A 15,553-nucleotide genomic window follows, 5' to 3' on the forward strand; every position below is an offset into this window, starting at 1 on the left:
GCCCCCTCTGCTAGGGGAAGGTTCCATAGCCCGTTCTCGCAGGGCTGAGTCAGCTCGCTCCCTGTGGGAAATCTCCCAGCCCTTAGCACAACCAGCCCCGAGGGATCATGGTACAGGGCTCCCTGAGTCACCATGTGTCTGGGGGTGGGAGGGTTGCTGTGTGGTGGGATTGAAGGCTCCACCCACCGCGTTCAGGCGCAGAATCCCCGCCCCCTCCCTGACTCCGTCTCTCTCTCCCGTGCAGGCAGGACAAGCTGAAAGTTCACATGAGGAAGCACACAGGTGAAAAGCCGTACCTGTGCCAGCAATGCGGGGCTGCTTTTGCTCACAACTACGACTTGAAGAACCACATGCGTGTGCACACTGGCTTGCGGCCTTACCAGTGCGACAGCTGTTTCAAGACTTTCGTCCGATCCGACCACTTGCACAGGCACCTTAAAAAAGATGGGTGCAACGGCATCCCATCCAGAAGGGGGCGCAAGCCCCGGGTCAGAGATGTGAGCGGCCTGCCCGCCCCCGCAGGGAACCCCGAAGACGGAAGCTTCGAAGCTGGTGGCGAGAGACAAGAATCACAGGAGGACACCGAGCAGAAAAACGGCCAGGAGCAGCACTTTGAAGATAGTTCTAACAATGAAGCACCAGGAAGATTGAATGTAGCGGAGGGGTCGTCAGAGGGTAAAACACAAGGACTCTCCTAAACCAAAAAAAAAAAAAAAAAAAAAAAAAGTGTCACAAAATCTAGTTAGTACTTTCCTCCGATTTCTCTTTAAAATATTTCTCTCCCTTTTTAAAAGATATATATATATATATATATGTTTCCAATCTTCCCACCATAACCAGTCCCATGGGGACACCTCGAATAGCTAAGGACCTTTCGTTGGAAGGCCGATGCTTAGGAAGTGTGAGATCGGGAGGGTTGAAAGGTTGGTCTAGAACATGGAAAGAAGCGTCCATGCAAATCCAAAGCTTTATTTTGTGTCCAGACACACTTTAAAAAACGGCAGAGATGCATCTATTTAAAAAAAAAAACAGAACAATTCCAAGAGGTGAATAGGTTCTTCCTGGACAGTCACTACATTCCGTGCCTCCGTCTGACTGGATGGGAAAGAATTGAGTGCAGCTTTCTCTCCATTGGAAAGTGAGAGCTCCTGAGGCCTGAGACGGTCTTTTGGTGATCGGGGATTTGATTTTGCCGTAGGGAGTTCAGATCCTTTCTGGCCTGATGCTGAGCAAAGCTGGCTGAACTCACCTGGTGCACAATTTTTATAATGATAATTGGGGGGGGGGGGGAAACTGATGATATTTTACATATTCATTTTTTAAGAATGATTGCTCCCGCCACGTAGGTGGGCGAACAGAATTTTGCAAGGCTGCTCCGAGCTGCCTAGATGCCAGGTGAAACTGCGACTCTCCCCAGGAGGTTTAGATTGGCGCTTCATCCCCGACTGGGAGGCAGTTTAATCCCGGCTCTGCCACAGAATTGCTGGGTGACTTTGGGCCAAGTCGTTTTCCCTCTCCGGGGCGCAGCTCCCTCAGCTGGAAAATGAGGCAAATGCTGTTTTGTGTGAGGTTTGGGAAGTGCTTTGAGATCTAGGGCGTGCACGTTGCGATAAAGGTGCGAACTCCTTCTCGGCAGATGAACTGGCCGGTTAGGGGTTACTACATGAGGGTCTCTTGGACAAAAACAGCAGCCCTCTCTGCTCTGTGCAAAGATCTTTGGGGCCCTTTGCCTGAGGATGTTTGCAGAGCCCTTGGCCAACGTTCCCCCTCACCCACCCATTGGGCAGCACATGTTTATGCCTCACTCTTGTCCTCCACCCCAGAGGTGGCTGCATTTCCATGAGTGCGGCATGTATATAGTTTGTAATGTGTTGTAGCATTAAAGGCCCTGTTTTAGTAAGATAGCCTTGTGGCTACCAAACTTCTCTCTCCCCAGCACACTGCAAACCCTGCATCAGGCCGGAACCTGAGCAGTCGAGTCAAATTCCAGGCAACCTCAGATGGAATGGGCTAGTTCTGTACTTTGATGACTTACTGCCTGGTCCCGTGCTTGGCAAATTGTGCCCCAATAGGAGAGGAGCGGAAGGTAGGTTTTTGCTAGATCGGATTGTTGCCTCCTGAATCCGAACCTTGCCTTTCAAGACGCAGCAATTATTCAATCCTCCCTGTTGAGTCAGACTCTGATACTCCCCTTCCCCAGAGCTGAAGCTGGAGCCCCCTCTGAGATATGGCAGGATTCTTCTTTATCTTTGGGCCTGCTGGGAGTTAATGATCAGCAACTGACAAGATGGGGCGTTCAGTCTTTTGCCACCCTGACATGGAATGGACAGCGGCCATGTGACCAAGCTCTTAGCCCTTGTTACAGCAGCTTTCACCCCAAGATCTCAAAGCACTTCATTAGATGGTTCTATTAAGTAAAAGAATCTCTCAGAGCAGGGTAACCCCCAAGATTTTAGGAATCAAATGAGAGCACCCTAAAAGCAGTTAAAACTTGAGTTTTGGGGGGATTTTTTTTTTTAAAGGGTTATTTAAGGTCTCCCTGAAAGGTGCGGGCAGTCTTTCTGGAGATGGAAGCTGTTGGGATAGAAATAAAAGCACTTCAAAGGTTTTGGTGTTGGGGTTTGGAATTTATCTCCTCTGGGGTCCTCAGGCTGGGTCATTAAATGCACAGGCTTCTGGGAGGGGTAGTTCTCCATCAGACGGACACCAATGTATTTACTGTCCTGCAGAGGCAAAGAGGAATGTATTTATTTGAATAGCGGGCACTGAAAGACTGGCCCGGGGGATGTGCACAGAGCTAACGTGGTGGGGTGGAGGAGACGGGCACCGGGGCTGACCGCACCTCAAGCCCCGTTGTCCTTCCCTTGCGGCGGTTACTAGGAGAGCGCCCGAAGCTTCACCCAGCGCCCGGTTTCAGTCCCAAAAAGATGCGGGCGTGACCTGTGTGTGAGATGATCAGAATCGCAGGCCACTGACTCCTTGACATGAAGGGGTTCAGGGCCTAATGCTTGGTTACACCAAGGCCTTTACAATCGCACAAAAAGACCTTGAAAGTGGCTTGTAAGTTACTCCCACTGTAATGGGGTCTTCGGTCTGGTCCACACACAGGGTTTTGTACCAGTATAACTGTTTCAGGTAGGGGTGTGACTTTTGACTGAAGTAGTTATACCAGTACAATGCCTACTGTGGATACAATGATACCAGTATAAAGATATGAGAAGGGAAATAAGCAACACTGGTATAAGCCTCTTTCTACCAGTAAACTGCATTCACATGAGAGGGTTTGTACCCCTTTATCTCTTCCGGGACTGGTAAAGGGGTCCAGTGCCCTCATGTGGACACTGAGGGTTGTTGGTGGTTGCTAGCCAGTCCCAGCCCTGTGATCTGAAACATCTGACATGGGTCAGTCTCAATCAATCCCTATTCCCCAGCTATATAGAGAGTCAAGAATACAGATATAAAGTAAATATTGGTGTGTATTACCCAGCTCCTCAGCTTAGCAGAGTCTAGAAAGGGCACCTTTCAGCCATTCTCCTGTTTTTTAAATGCACAGTTCAAAATGAAAAGAGATTCTAGTCCTTTTATTTTGAAAGCACTTTTTAGATTTTATTTTAATTTTAAAGTGAGAGCAGGTTTGGCCGAATGTAAACTGGAGAGGGAGTGAGAGGGGAGTGTGTGAACTGGGGAGGGGAGGGTGGGAGGGTGTCGGGGAGAGAAAGATGGATGTTTATTTAATGCAGAAAAAGCAATAAAAATTTAAAAAAACCATTATTAAAAAAAAAACTTAAAAAAAAAACAACCAAGAAGTCTTAGCACTTTGCGATGGAACGGGTACTTCGAAATCACTTTATCTTAATTTAAAAAGCAAAAGCGAAACATGTTTACAAGTTGAAACCAACTTCTATGGGAAAAAATTATTATTAAAAAAAAAAATTCCTAAATTTATTTTTGTAAGAAAAAAAAAGTGTATATATATATTAAAAAACAAAACAAACCCCAACCTAGGCAGAATCCAACGTCTATTTCATGGAATAATCAAACAAAAAGATATCCAATGAGAGGAAGGATGCTAATTAGGTTCTGTGACATGACCTGAAAACAAACCCCTCAGAAGTGATTGCACTTCACAAAACGGAAGCTTGAATATTAGGCAGGAATCATGGGTGTTTTTGTTTTTGTATTTTTTTTCCTTCTATTTTCCTTTTTTTTTTTTTTTTATTTGTCTGTTTGTTTCTTAAATGTCTTATAGCCAGTGCTAGCCCAGATGTCTCTCCCGCCTTCCCCCATGCCCCTCCCGCCCCCAGGAGCATCTTAGCTTGTGTAGCAAGGAGGAAAGACACTGCTGGTGATGTAGTTGATCGGGGGGGAAAGGACCATGGGACAGGGGCAGCCCCTGCGTTCTTCCTTGTTTCATTTCTTCTCCCAGGGTCACTCAGCCAGGCTTGGGTAGAGGATGAGATACGTCTCCTGGGTAGAGCGCTCCAAGCCAAAAGCATACTCCATCTTTGAAGTTAACCTAGCGTTTCCCAGCTCTGCCACCCCGCTGTTTGGACAGCAGTAGCCTGAAGCAGGGATTCAGGTTTGAAGTCAATTTGTTGATGTCTAATTCCGGATAGAGACTTTTGTGGCTTGATGATGCACCTAAACCCTTGGTACAAAACAAACCCTTCTCCCCCCTTGCCGTGAGCCCAGTGACTATTCCAGAATCAGATGCTCAGAGTGGAGCCGGGGGGGAACCCACCTTACAAATTAAATATAGAGAAAATAAAGTATCAAAAATCATATCCCCCATTGCTTTTCTTCGCCAACCGCTCGGCTGGTGGCCAGATCTTTGCCCCACAGGAGCGCCCTCCTTCTGGCGTAATGTAAAAACCAAAAAAAATTTCACAGCGAGAAATTCCCCCCACCCGCCCGAAAGAATAAAAAGGGGACAAAACCCAGCACTCCTGAATCAGCGTTTCCCCCAGGCCATAGGCCCAGCCTTACTGTCTGAACGCGGTCTCGCTCCAGGAGACACAGGGAAAACTGCTGGTGCTTTTGCTTTCAGGTTGTAGTTCCCATTTGCAGAGCACGAGGCTGGGCTCGGATGAACTGTAAGATCAGTGCCGAGGAGATAAAGTGTGGGGGGAATGTGCCCTGCCCCCAAGGGGATGGAATTGACGACCTAGGAGGTCTCTTCACCTTTGACTCCTCTGATCCCGGGACAGTTGAGATACAGTAGTCAGTTGCATTTAGTGCTGGAAGCAGGTCTATTAAACTGCAGGGGTTGGAGGAACAAGGGACCATATCAGTCCTCACGCAGCAGCCAACTAAGGGTGAGTCTGAAAATATCTTGCTGCCCAAAAGCCAATCCCAGTTTCTCCGTAGTGTTGGCGACAGCGCAGATGCTGGGTCCTTCCTCCGTGCTGTAAAACACCTTAATCCTGGCCCCCGCCTTCCCATCCCAAAGAGAGCAGAGTGGAGTGTCCCATGACCCGGGCACTAGCTGGATGTGGCAAGCCACCTCTTCCAGGGATGGACCTCTGCTTAGCACTGGCTACCTATTGCATATGCAAAAACTAGTGTGGACTTGTAAATAGACAGTTACTTGAGATTCTTTATTGTAATCAAAAGTTGTGGTATCTCTTTTCTCGTTTGTGTTACCCCTTCTCTGCCCCCACCACCTTTTAAAGCTTGTGTTTCTCTCCAAACCTCCTTCTGCCATTTCAGGGGTGGGGGGGAAATCCCACCTCCACCCCCTTCCAAAATGGACAGCGCAAAAAAAAAAAAAAAAAAGTCTCAGGATTCTTGTTGGAGAGAGTGAGTCAGACACCTAGATTCCTTGGAAGAAATGAGAGCAGCCCTGGGGACTTGACAATCCCAGCCTGCCTGCCCCCCACCCCCCATCTTGGAGATCCCAGGGTGAGCCACTTTGGAGGTGCTCCCTGCCTCTGAGAATGAGCAAACAGGGACGGGGCTGTTCTTAAGGGCAAGTCCTGTCCCCTCCTCTGTGCTGGGGCCTGAATTAAACGCCGAGATCTGGGTTCCAATCCCAGGGCCCCCACCCAAACCAGAACAATCCCACACTTTGGGAAAGATCCCCTGGGGAGCTGGAGCAGAAAACTCCCTGGTCAGCCGGTTAACTGTGGGGATCTGGCGTTCTGGTCTGTGGTTTGGGTTGGGAGCCATCTCTGCTACAAGACGGGGGTATCCTTCCACACCCGGAGGAACAGAGGGCATTTTCCACACGATGTAGGATGGCACTACAGCTGCCCTCCACGCCCCCCCGACCCACGCCCTGCCGGTGTCCTCTCTCCAGAGCGAACCACCTCTCTCTGTCCCCTTGGGGCCCCTTGGCAGAGGTGGGTTTGGAGGCAGGTCCGCGATGGCGTCTGAACAGAGATACCGCACCTTATTTGTGATATGAGATGCTTTTACCTTTATTCGAGATCCGGGGAGCTGCCGCGTGAGCTTTGATTGATACGTGAGTGCCGGCAACACTTTACCACAAGCCTTGATAAGTTTGCACTAAAAACCAACCAACCGATCTTCTCCCTTCTCCGTGTAGGGAGGCGTGGCCTCCAAGTACATTCTGCCTTAACGTTCTGACCTGTCTTACTCTATGTACCAACCGACGATGGACAGACTAGTGCATGCAAAACCTCCCCAATCATATACTGTATATAAAGCATTGATTCTTATTGTTGTTAAGATTATTCTTCTTCTTTTGAAATTCAGGTTGTGATAAAGTGTTGCCAAAGATACTGCTGAATTATGATGTTTCAGGAAAAAAAAACAACAACCCATAACTCCTACGAAACAGACAACACAGCGGACTTTTTAGTACTGCCTCTCTTCGTTTCTTGGTACAAAACAAACCATGTAATTTCAGTAGTGGTATAACTGTGTGTGTGGGTATGCGTGTCTCAGACTGTGGTTTCCCCTAGACTGAGGGGGCTCCTGGGTTGTCCAGCCACCCTCGTTGGGGCGTTATCCTCCTGCTGATCAGGAGTGGGGGTTTCACGGGGGCCCTTTGAGAGCCCTCCTGCTTTTGGGGCTAGTTGAAGATCCTAATTGCACAGACGTGGGTTGGACTGGGCTCCAAGCAGGAAGATCGCCCTTCCGCGTCAGCCGTGTACATGGGCTCCAAAACAGGCTTGGAGGTTTTGACACTAAAGACAAACATCTGTGTGGTCCCATCACCCTCTAGTGTTGTGGGAGGAAAGCACAGATTGTCCAATGCATCTGACCCGCCTCCCCCAGTCTAGAAGGAAACCTGCAGAGACGTGCATGCTGTCCTGTGTCTCCCAGCCATGGTGGGATACAGAGAAGCCACCTGTGCTCTAGGAAACCATGGATTTGGGCTATCAGGCTCACGGAGGGAATGCTATTGTCATTGTTTTAAGTTATCTCCTCCCCTCCTTTCCCTTCTCCTCCTCCTCCCCCTCCTGCTCCCCCCCATATGAAACCAGTGAATGTAAAACCATGACCCTGGCGAAGTGTTAAGGAAGGCGGGGAGAGGTGCGGGCAGAGCTGCCCAGCTGTTGTAAAAGATCCTGTTTGCGGCCGGGCCAAACGGTGGCAAGATCAGAACCGTGAGTTCCAGCGACTTCTTCCGTCAATACCAAAGTATACTCCACCCTCACTGCAGAGCGCTCTGGGGGGCGGGAGGGGGATTTCTGATGGGACCCCTTTGATCCCTTCCCATCAGACCTCGATTGGCCACTGGCCCAGCCCGCCTGGGGAACTTCCTGGGGGTGATGAACCAGCCGAGCTCCTAGTGTTGCGGTAGCCGTCTGACGTGAGCGTGGGGTGTATTTTCCTCTCCGTTTGTCATGCTGCATGTGTCAGTTTCCTTTTTGTGCCCCCCCCCCGAGCTCCTTTTAAAGATGCCGCATCTTCTTGCTTAAACCCTCCCCCAGTCTCCATTGGACCCACGTGTCAGCCCAGGTAGAGCTTTGGCTGGGCGGGGGCAGGCCCCAGTTCTGAATTTTTGCAGGGGGGCGGGCGGGGAGAGGAAGCTAACCCATGCGGTGGGGGCAGCCCCATCGCTGTCATGGGGGAGCATCACACGTCCCCTCTGCCCTAGTGTGGTTGCAGCCAAGGCCGCTGCCCGCTCCTCCAACCCAGCCCTCGAGTCGCCTCATGCACCAGAGTAAGGGGCCCAGGCTCTCCTTTCTCCCACGCCTTAAACCGGAAAGAGGGAGGCAGCATCTTGGCGGGTTCTTTGTACTAACGGGACCCATTAGACTCAGTGGGAAGTTGTTCTGTTGCACGTGGGAGCTAAGCTAGTGGCCGTGAGTGAGTGAGGCTGTGGTGAGCCCAGGCTGTCGGGGACTGGGGAGCGGGCGTTCCTGGCGATTTCCCTCGTTTCTGGAGGGCGGATCTCTGCACGCAAAGGGCTCCTTTTCCTTTAGCATCCGCTGGTTAATGCTGCAAGGGAATTTTCCCCCGTCTACCCCCTCCCCTCCAAAGCTCTCACCAGCCACAGCTACTCTGAGCCCGGAGAGCCCAGCTCCAAGGAAGAGGGGGATAGGTTGAAAACCCGGAGGGAGAGTTCAGCTGTGGAGTGCGGTGGGGGCACATGGAGGTTTCTGAACAGTGCAGGTATTAAGCCATTGAGACAGCTTCTCAAGGGATGGGTGGATTCTCCATCACGTGGTCTCTTTAAATTGAGCTTGGCTGTCTGTTTCCAGTAAGATTCCACCCTTCTGCAGCCACAAGGTGCCGGCTGGAAGCAGGAGCGGTCAGCGTAGGCAACCATAACAGTCCCTTGAAATCGACAAACCGATGTAAGTCCCTAGATCACCCCACAACATTTGGGATGCTTGAAATAACCCCGTCTTGAGCCCATCCGTCAAGTTAGCAAACCAAAAGCTCTGCCTGTATTCTCAAAATGCCGGTGTGAGGAGCGTTCAGGAGGCCTGATTCGACTATTTAAAAAAAAATCTATCTATATTTATATTTTTGATTTATTATGAAAGTTTTATTTAAATAAAGAGGAACACTTTTTAAAGAGCAGGTAGCGGATTTAGCTTCCTAGTTGGGAACCTGTGTGGGTAGCGTTTGTACTGCCTGGGACAAGTGACGAGATGCTGTATTGAAGTTATGTTTTCTAAAAAAAAATATATATATATATATGTATACACACACACAGAGATTAATCTTTAATCTGAGGTGGGTAGATTTTAAACTCTCCCATCACCTCCCCTGAAATCAACTGATTTGATACCAGGAGGAAGAAAGAGAATATTAAGGATAGGGCCCCATTTCCTGTGTCTTTATATATAAACAAACAAACAAACAAAAAAGAATTCTATATATAAAGCACTCGCAAGTTTCATCAGTTTTATGTGTAAACTACTTTGTGTGGTATCTGGGTAATGAGCGAGGCACAGAAAAGCACAGAAAAGACATTCCATAGATTGTAACTTTGGTAGTTCTTTATAAAGTGTGGGAGACGAGAAAAAAAAATAATAAAAAAAAATGCACTTTTTGGGGGCGTTAAAAAAAATAAAAGATATATATTAAAAATATAAAAATGCAACAGTTTTTTCTTCTTGTATATAAGAACCACTAAAACCCAACCAACAGGAAAGTAACAATCTGCCCGTTACGTACTTGGGGGGGAGCTTTGGGTTTTTTAAAACTTGTTTAAAATCAGAAGAGAAGACAAGGAAAAATATATCTGTGGGCTAAAGCGTGAGGCAAGCTAGGATCCTGGCGGGACGAGAGGCAGCGGCTAACACGCGTACTCCTGGCATGTCACCAAATGCATGGCGATTCCAGTATTTTCCCCTGCTTTCCTCAGGGGTGAGAGTTTAGGCCCCATTGCAGTTGATGTTCACCCCAGAGCATAGAGGCTAATGGCCCCGGGCTGGGGCATTGAGCTGAGTGGGTGCACAGGCCTAGCGGATCCGCAGGGAACTTGGTGCTAGTCGCTGCCACGAGATAGTGGATCAGAGGGGGAGGACAACCCTCTTATGCCTTCCCGGTGTACAAACCTCAGCCCCCCCCCATCCTGGTCGTCAGCTGGCGTAAAGCACCCGTGGCTCTCTGGACTGAACGGAGCGAAGCCGGTTTAGCTGGCCTGCAGCCGGTCAGGGGAAATTGTTCGGACGGGTGTTTGCATTGAAGCTGATTTCCCTTTGGGTTGATTTCGCTTTTCTTTGGATTTGGGCTGGGCAGGCTCCGGCCCGGCAGGCGGTTTGGAGCTTTGTTAACTAGGTTGCTGCTTTTGGATTTTTTTTCTCCTCCTTCCCCGCCCCCCAGCACTGAGCGGGGAACGCTGTAGGGAGGACGATGGCGATTGGGGTTTTAGAGCCGTGCTCTTGGCTTTACGTTTGCTGAAGGAGGGCAGGGGCGTCTTTGGATGGGGCCAATGCTCAGTCATTTGCCTGCATCCCGCTCCTCCTCCTCACTGGGCTTTGGGTACTGGCTTTTTTTGAAAGCTGCCGGGCTCACTTGTTTGCTGGGCGCCTGGCACCTGGACTCGTGACTTTGTTTCACAGCGACCAGCCACGTCGGACTCGCCCTTCTGTCCGGCGCCATTTATACGAGGGAGCTGATCCCATTCGCCCCGGACGTGGGTCTGGCAAGTCAGATCCCCGTGCTGAGGAAGCCACGCGTAGGTGGTGGGGGTGATGGGGGGGCAGATCTGCTTTTTAGTCCCCAAGACTGTGGGGCACAATCCTCAGCTGATGTCAATCTGCATCGCTCAGTGGAAGCCAGTGGGGTGATGTTGGTTTATGCCAGCTGAGGATCCAGCCCTGGGTCTACACTGTGAAAACGACCTGGGTTGGAAAGCGGGTGGCCGGTTGTGGCTTTTCCCCAACACTGCGTTCCTGTCAGCGTTCTCCCCTGGACCAGTGGGGATCTGTCCTGGCTGGTTCCCGTTGGAGCAGAGGGCACAGCGAGGTGTCTAAGCCACCTCTGCAACAGGGGGTGTTGATCTCAGTCCTGGCCCATTCCCAACCCCAGCTGGAGGGAGGACAGGAGGGGCTGCTAAAGTTTTGGGGGCCAAACTCTACCCAGGGGTACCAGGTCAGTGGCTGTCCTCCCGACTGACCGGGCTGGGTGCTGGAGTAGAATCAGAATCTGGCCCTTTGGTAGTCCTGGTATTGGAGAGAGGCACGTTTCTCCCAAGCTACCCGGGGCTAGCGACAAAATAACTCCGAGCACTTTGCCTGAAATATTAGGTCCCGTCTGAGGTTCTGCTGGGTTCTAATGCAAGCAGCGTGTGCCAGGCCTGGCTTCTGGACTGGCTTTCGCCAGCATAGACAAGGCCTTAGTGAGCTCAGGGCCCCGACTGAGTCAGCAGATTTGCAGAAGTTTGGGATTATGCAAGCCACGTCTGCCAGGTGCGAGCTACCGCCCCAGGAGCTAACCGCCTGGGGTTGAGTTAATTGTGCCAGTTGGGCTTGGGACCGACTAACCTGCCTGCAATTCGAAACGACGGATCCCTAAGGATCCCTGCCAGTTTGTTTCTATCCCGGGCCCCAAGATGAACCCCAAAGTCCTTTGGCAGGAAAAACTTACATGGAAGTGAGGCCTGGAGGGTAGAAGAGGCCAGAGGCAGCGAGCGTGGGAAGGGGGCGGGGGTGACACTTAGGTTGGAAATCAGGCATTTGACTTCCTGGCTAAAGGCCAGAATGGACTTGCCTCACCACTCACTTCAGTTGGGTTTTTCCCCCCTCGTGAGCAGTATTATCCTGGATGGGCTGCTGAGGAAGGGAGCGTTTTCAGTCATCTTCCTGGGGTGGATCCACTTGTTTTAAACTGGCTCAGTTGGGAAGCAGCCCTGAATTCCCCCCCACACCCGTCCTAGAAGAAAGAAACCAACCAATGACTCTACCCCAGCCCCAGACTAATCAAAGAACCCAACTAATTTTGCCCAGGATGTAGCATCTTCCTAGCAACCCCCCTTTTAAAACCCAAGCGACGAGGCGAGCGAGGTCGTATCTTGTCTGGGCCCCAGTTCCGATGGCGGGAAAATGGCCAGCTGTTGGGCTCACCACACAGCTGTGTGGCTCGAACGCTTGGCTCGCTCCCCACCAGCCGCCAAGCCAAGAGACGATGCGACCTCGCCCTCCTTGTGGCCCGAATAGCCGGGGCCTGACAGCGCTGCAAACAACCATTTTAAAGTCAAGTCAAGTCATTTTAACGTCCTCGCCCTGCCCATCTCCTGCTGAAACCGACAGTGACCCCAGGGATGCTGAAGCAGTGACTCTCCCCCGCCCCCCCACAGTAGCTCCCGCCTGTAAATGGGCTGCCCTGAAATGGGGGCTCAGGCCAATTCTGGTGTCACCGCGGGCTCCCCCACCTCGCTCTGTAGGCGTTGTGTCTCCTTTATGATTCCAGTAGTGACAGATGGTCAGGGCGGCTGCTCACGCCCGAAGGGAAGCGGGCCGGCGAAGGCCTGGCTGGTTTGCTGGGAGACCTGGGTATTATTAATTATTATTTTTTTATTATTATTAATCGATGTCCAGGCTGGGGCAGCCACCACTAATGTCAAGTCTGCGCAGGCCGCGTGCCCGTCCCCTGGCTTTTCTGTCTGTAAGGAGACGCCAGTTGAAACGCTGCATTTGATTCTTTTCTACTCTTGTTCAGGATTGGTTGCTGACTAAAATGAACTCAATTGTACGTTCCTTTCCATCTATTGTACTGTAATAGAGAAATGGTCATTTTTTGCACTAATAGATTGTTTTCTCTCTGACTTCCGGCATCTGCTCCGTTTACTTGTGTCCGACTCTCATTCCCGTGGCCGCTTCCTCGTGACCATTGGTGTTCACTACTCGCACGTGGCTCCGCCTGCACGGGGAGTCGTGGCTCACGCCCTTGCGGCCGGCTCCTGCATCCAGCATTCCTGCTGCAGTCCCTATGGGAGCGCTAGGGACCCTGAGAGCTCCCTGTATAACCAGAGCTTTCCTAGCGCCTCCTGCTGGGAACTGGCCCCGCAGCGCCTCCTGCTGGACGCTTCTTCACAGACGTTGCTCCCACCCCAGCATCTGCTGGGGGAGACTATTCCGGAGACGCTCTGAACTCCCGCCTCTCCTTCCACATCTCCCCTAGAACCCCACTCCTGAGAGCGTCGGCCCTGTAATGGGCGGGGGAAATCAAATGCCATAGACCCACATGGCTCGCCCGCCCAGTTCCACCAGTATAACAGCTTCCATCTCCCCCCCGCCGCCCGCCCCTGAAGGAGCAAGGCTGGAGCACCGCTACCACTCACCGTCCACCAAAACAGCTGGGGCAGGGGCTCACGCCGCCCCCCCCCTGCCGCCCCCAGCAGCCCGCGCGGGGAGGGGACGCACCACGCTGGATGGTGCAGTGATCAGGGTGCGAGCCGGGGGCTCAGGGGGTCTCCGTTCCAGGCCAGGGCTGCCACAGCCAGTCTGTGTGGTGACCTGGGACAAGTAACGTAGGCCCTGGTTCCCCATTGGGCCCTGGGGCCCTGTCTCAGAGGGGGGCTGTGCTGCAGGAGAAGGTGGAACGGGGCAATATAAGTACTTCTGGGAGATGCCGGCTGGTCTGTGGCTGAGCCGTTGCCCCCCCCCCGCTCTGCAGTGCCTCCTTGTGGTGGGAGATGGAATAAACCCAGCTAGCAGCCGGTACCTGGCAGTAGTCACCTGATGGACCCTGCTGGATGGCCCATGGGGTGGGGGTTTCCTCCTCACCCCGGCCTCTTGCTTATTTCTTGGGTGACACACTGTGGCCCATCTTTGCTTAGCGTCTTAAAGGAGCTTTCCCGGCTCTCAGCGCTCTAAGCCGCTTGCCGGCGCTGGCCAGAAGTGCGAGGTGATGCTGCTGATGCCGGGCTCGAAACACAAAGCAATGATTGTAATCCTCCTTTGGCTCAGATTACTGCTGCTAATGCTCCCCCACGCAGCATGTTAAGGCGCTGGGACGGACCCGCTGCTTAGCACGGGCCAACCTGTCACCCAGCGGGAACGCGGCGGCATATGGCACCGGCTTAACGAGCCCCCGGGGGCTCAGCTGCGGGCCAGGCGTCAGCAGCCCCTTCACAAGAGGGGGCTGTGCATGAAGGCAGCAGGGCTGGCCGGCGCACCGAGGCCCAGTGCAGCCAGGCGTGGCTCTGATAGGGCCCACGGGCCGTAACGTCGCAACAGGCCGGGGAAGCCTTGTCCTGAGGCACAGGATGGGGAAAGTGACATGTCTATGAGCAAAAAGGAAACTGAGGCCTGACTTTCATTCCACTGCCCCCCCCCTTGCCGCCGCCCCCTCAGCCTGGGGCAGAACCCAGGAGCTCTGCCGCCCATCCCCCCGCCCGCTATATGTCGGCCAACGCAAGCGTCGGTTTCTCAGCAGCGCCAGGCCGCTCCCTGCCTCGGCGCTCGGCCCAGCTCACGTTACCCCACGGATGGCTTGGCCCTGACGTTCAGCCTGAGGGCTCCACTCCACCCCCACCAAGGCCCCCTCAGTTGTGGGCTGCGCCTGGCCGCTGCTGAGGTCTTGCGTTCAGACTCCCCCGGAGCGCAGCCACGCCAGCCCCAGTGTGGCAGCGGGCGGCGGGCGTAGCACCGGGGAGTGTGTGTGTGTGGGGATGCTGGGGGTCTGCCCGGCCCTGGCTGGCTGAGTGCCCCACGCATTGAAAACCTGCAACTTCAGGGAGGGCGTGGCCGGGGGGGGGGGCATTAAACGATGACAATTGATCATCACGCTCGCGCCATCGACGCCGCCAAGGGCCCCCAGTCCCCATTTCCGCTGGCCCATGCTGCCCTCCCTCCGGGGACACAGCCCTGGCCCCAGCTCCCCTGCACCCGCTTGTGCCATTCTCCCTGCTGCTGCTGGGAGCATTCGCGCCTGGCACAGCTCCCCCCGCCCCCTCCCCAGGCTAGTTCAGAGCAGCAGGCGGGGAAGGGGACTGGGCCAAGCCCTGCACCCAGAGGGGCCAGGCCTGCAGGCGCAGCTCAGCCTGGCCTCCGCTAGATCAACGGGGCTGCCTGCAGTGTGGGGGGTTGGGATGAGGCCCCCGAAAACTAAAGCACCTTCGCAGGCGTGAAGGCCCCCCAAGCACGTTCCTGTCCAAGCAGGTTTGCCAGCGCGGCTGAGGTCTGCAGCCACACCCCTCCCCAGACTTGGTTGCATTTTGCTGGCCGCGTGTGCAGTGCTCCGGCCACTTGTTCTCACCCCCGGCCCAAAGGTGAGGCCTGGCTGAGAACAGGAAAAACTGGGCGGGTGGGAGTTTGCCATGGGACAGACCATGCCAGTGCCTGGGGCAGGGGGTGGAACAGGACACAGCCGTGTCATGCTTACATAACTGTAGACGCATGTAAGCAGGAACGAAGGCCCCGTCACACGCATGGGATTGGGTAACACTTCCTGCATGCCAATCCCCTTGGCCTTTGACCAGCATGTCTGGCCCCCCTCCCACGGGGCAGCCAATGCGGATGCTGGTGAAAAGCCATAGAGCCCAGCCAGCCCCTCGTTCGCTAGCCTGGCCTCGCATAGGCAATGCTTAAGTCCTGGCACTTCTTGGCTTGGCCGTTCCGAGCCCCGACGCCTCTGGGCCTGGCAGTTCCGAGCCCCGGCACCTGTGGGCCTGGCAGTTCCG

At 53.2% G+C, this 15,553-nt stretch overlaps 1 protein-coding gene across 3 annotated transcripts in view; it reads left to right on the forward strand.

The window, feature by feature from the left end:
• ZBTB7A (zinc finger and BTB domain containing 7A) overlaps positions 1–12,694 on the forward strand; it is a 36,245-nt gene extending 23,551 nt beyond the window's left edge. For all 3 annotated transcript variants that reach the window (XM_034754984.1, XM_034754986.1, XM_034754985.1), the window contains exon 3: positions 245–12,694. In XM_034754984.1, coding sequence (XP_034610875.1) covers positions 245–698 — 454 coding nt within the window. In that variant the 3' untranslated portion in view covers positions 699–12,694. The remainder of the gene's footprint in view (positions 1–244) is intronic.
• Positions 12,695–15,553: the final 2,859 nt, after the last annotated feature.

The sequence above is a fragment of the Trachemys scripta genome, chromosome 22 (genome assembly GCF_013100865.1).
Source record: "Trachemys scripta elegans isolate TJP31775 chromosome 22, CAS_Tse_1.0, whole genome shotgun sequence".
Lineage (NCBI taxonomy): Eukaryota > Metazoa > Chordata > Testudines > Emydidae > Trachemys > Trachemys scripta.